The 3,876-nt window shown below is 40.0% G+C and overlaps 1 protein-coding gene across 1 annotated transcript; it reads left to right on the forward strand.

Moving 5' to 3' along the window:
* The first annotated feature begins 204 nt into the window (after positions 1–204).
* Positions 205–967, forward strand: LOC119568995 (histidine-rich protein PFHRP-II-like). Its single transcript, XM_037917368.1, has 2 exons — positions 205–605; positions 772–967. The coding sequence occupies exons 1-2, from the start codon at positions 205–207 to the stop codon at positions 965–967; spliced, it is 597 nt and encodes a 198-aa protein (XP_037773296.1).
* The last annotated feature ends 2,909 nt before the right edge of the window (positions 968–3,876 follow it).

A 3,876-nucleotide genomic window follows, 5' to 3' on the forward strand; every position in this document is an offset into this window, starting at 1 on the left:
GTAATGTAAAATCAATTTTACACCACAAAACGTTTCATTACATGTCATGCACACCAAAACAGTTGCAGTCGTACATGCACATGCACACACAGTTTTATACCCTGCACATGTACAAAGGGCCCCCATTGCTCACATGCACATGTACACGGGCACACATTTTCATACACTGCACATTACACGGACACACAGTTTGCAAAACTGCACATGTACCGGGCACACGTTTTCATACACAGCCATTACACCAACACAGTTGCATCACATCACATGCACCACAGTTCATGTACATTAAAAGCACATGCAACAAGTTTTTCATACAATGCACAGTACACGGACCCAGTTTTTAACACATGCACATGTACACGGACCACAGTTGCATACACAGCCATGTCACGGGCACAAGTTGCTCCATGCCATTCACGGGCCACGTTTCATCACTGCACATGTCACGCACACCCAGTTGCATACACTGCACATGCACACACAGTTGCTGTACATTTCATGCCACATAGTTGCATTACAGTGCCACATGCCAAAACCATTGCATGTACATTGCATGCACATCCACACAGTTGCATTACATGTGCATGCCGCACCAACCCTTGCATGTAATTGCTGCCTGCAACACAGTTTTCATGTACATGTGCATAAAAAAAACCCCACACAGTTGCGTACATGTGCATCACAGCACAACATTTCTTAAGTGCATGCCTGCACACACAGTTTTCTACACATGCCCCGCCACACAGTTGCATACCATGCCCCCACACACAGTTGCCCCTGCCATGCACCCTTTGGCACCCTACAGTTGCATGCACATGCCATACAGTTGCTGCACATGCACAAAAAATTGCTACACATGCACGCAACACAGTTCATGCAATGCCCATGCCAACAGTTGCTGCACTCGCATACAGATACAGAACTATATTGCATTAACACAGACCCATCCTCCTTTATATTCATTTGAAAATTTAAAATTTTATATATTCCAATATTGTTTAATACACCATATTTTAAATGTCATATTCGTGGGTCTATTTTATTAATTTAAAAACCCGTGTATAAAAAGTTTTAAAAATGGGGTTTTTATATATATTTTTTGTGGGTGCACATTATTCATTTTGAAACAATTACCATTTTTGCCCTACTCGCAACAGTCAAACAGTCTTTGGGTTTTCGGGCGTATATTTTTACTAATAAAGTCAGCCTATGTGTGAAAACACATTTCTATTGTGTGCCTGTTGACATTTTATATAAATTTTTAGACCCTGCCACCTAGGACTGAGTTTTTTTTGTCAAAAATCCTCTTTTTTTGGGTTTTGTGGCTCCAAAGGCCGATATTGTTGAAAAAAAGGGAATACGAAAGTATTTCTTCTTTCTCATCTTCTTTGGGGGGACACGCCTGATATTGGCAGACACCCCCCTGGGGATGGTCCGCCAGAGGGAGCTTGTTGAGCTCTGCGTTACGGGGCCGCTGCAAAAAGACGGGGATGATACGGGCTTCTTTTGTCACGGGCGCATACCTGCCAATTCTAGTACTTCAGCACCGGTATTCCTGACGGCGCGGAAAATACGGGGGGTCCAGCTCCCCCCTCTCGGCTATTACCCTTACCGAAGGCGGTGAATCCTACCTACGGAAACTGAAGGCCGGCCCTGCTTGAGCGGGGCTTTGACTTGCCCTTTACCTTTCCCCCCTTCCACGGCCAGACTGATATGTTAGAGTATGCTTTTCTCAAAAAATTCAAAATATATTTTTAAAACGAAAAAACTTGGCTTTTATAGGTGGGCCTAATGAAACCCGGGCCGATTGTACTGTGTGGCAAAGCGGGGGGGTTTCCGGTTGGGGGAAAAAGGGGGCTAGTCGTGTCTTGTCAAGGCAGTCTGGCGCTATGACGCCTATAAAGGAAATTTTTTTAAACGGTTTGTTTTAAAAACTTTTGCAACTGTCAATCATCATGCCACCCAAAACTTCTGGAAAAGGGTGCCAAAAGGCCGGGAAGGCCCAAAGTCCCCATCCCAAGGGAGATAAGAAGAAAAAAGCGCAGAGGGAAAGGGGAGCTACAGCATCTACATTTCAAGGGGGAAGCAGGGCCACCCTGATACCGGTATCTCCTCCAAGGCCATTTCAATCTGAAATTTTTTCGTGAATGACATTTTTTAACGCATTTTCAGCTGAAGCTTCCCGCCTTGCACCTACAACAACGTTCCCCATCATACCGGGGATTTAACCGCCGTCAGGCTTTCTGCCAGGAGAAATTGGCCAAGACGCTGTGAGCGAAAATACCAAGGCCGTCCCAAATACACTTTTCAAAAAAATACAGTGCTACTTTTCTTGCCTCTACACCAACTCGCTCCTTTTGGAGCCACAAAACATGTTAAAGTAGTAAAAAAAAAAAGACCTTATGAGCTGCTCTTTTATTTCTTGGGTTATCTTAAGGATTACGATTGGATTAGATTTGTTTCTTAGGCCAAAGGATTTTTAAAAGTTTGTTTGTCTCTAATATCTTGTTCGTGGGGAACAAAAATTATTCTTTTCGATAATTGTATGTAATGACCCATTATATAGACGGAGGGGGTTTTTAATTTAAAATAATATATATATATATATTTATATATATTAATATATATAATATATTTGAATGTTTTTTATAATATTACACAAAATTAATCTATTACACACAATTTATCTCCTTCTATCTATCTTCTATCATCTGCTGTCTGTCTATCTCATACACCAATTTCTATATCATCAAACCCTTTTTTCTATTTCCCATAACCAATTTTTCTATATTATCTATTTTCTATCTATTATCTTCGTCTACTTCTGTCTGCTGTTGTCTGTCTGTCTGTCTGTCTGTCTATTCTATACACCAATTTTTATATCTATCTATCTACTGTCTGTCGTCCGTCTATCTCTATCACCCATTTCTAATCTACTATCTACTATCTGTTTGTCTGTCTCTAAAACCAATTTCTATAACTATCTATCTATTATCTTTTGTCTGTCTATCCTTACCACAATTTCTATATCTTCTATCTATCTATCTGTCTTCTTCTATCTCTATACACCAATTTCTATATCTACTATTTCATCTCTCGTTATCTCATACACAAATTTCATATCTATCATCCTTTTTCTTTTTTTATACACCAAATTTCTATCATCTTCTATCTATCTATCTATCTATCGTCGTCTGTTTTTTTATATAATAAACACAATTTTTTATATTTATCTAAATAGATAGATATATAAATTTTTGGGGTATCTCTACAACACATTTCTATGCCTCTCCACCCCTCTCTCTCACACCCCACACACACAAACACACACACCACACACACACCACACACACCCACACACCACACCCAAAATTCAAACTACATACATCTGTATACATACAATTTTTGAATATCGTTATCTTTATTAAAAATTAAAAAAACAATCATAAATGTTTCATTAAGTGGTGTATTATTTTATGCGTTCCTTACAACCTTCTAGTTTTTTACAGCTTCAAAAACCCAGTAGTATCAACTATGTATTACAATATGTTATTAATCATATTTTAAAAGTCACGGGGTTGTTGTTGTGATTGATGATTTAAAAATTTTAAAACCCAAAAATAAATGCCGCATTTTAATCTCTCTGTGGACTTATTTAGGCCCTAAAAAGGGGGCCCAAAGGGTTTGGTTTTTGGATGCAAGAAACAAGCAACAACCAAAACTTGGCGCGCTCTCCCAATACGAGGCAAGTTTTTGGGTTCCTGGGCTAATGGGCACGCGCTTAGAAAAGAGGCACCGGTTGGTGCCTCGAAAGGCCAAACCCGGTAAAACCCCGGAGCCCCCTGCAAGCCTGAACCGCAAACCGGAACTGGAAAA

Source organism: Penaeus monodon, unplaced genomic scaffold (assembly GCF_015228065.2).
Source record: "Penaeus monodon isolate SGIC_2016 unplaced genomic scaffold, NSTDA_Pmon_1 PmonScaffold_12041, whole genome shotgun sequence".
In the NCBI taxonomy this organism is placed as follows: Eukaryota; Metazoa; Arthropoda; class Malacostraca; order Decapoda; family Penaeidae; genus Penaeus; species Penaeus monodon.

What these genes read in the sequence shown, in the direction of transcription:
- LOC119568995 (XM_037917368.1), top strand. Translation starts at nt 205, where the DNA reads ATGTACCGGGCACACGTTTTCATACACAGCCATTACACCAACACAGTT. An exon ending in TGCCGCACCAACCCTTGCAT is followed by an intron (nt 606 to 771) that starts GTAATTGCTGCC and finishes CCCCACACACAG; the next exon opens with TTGCCCCTGCCATGCACCCT.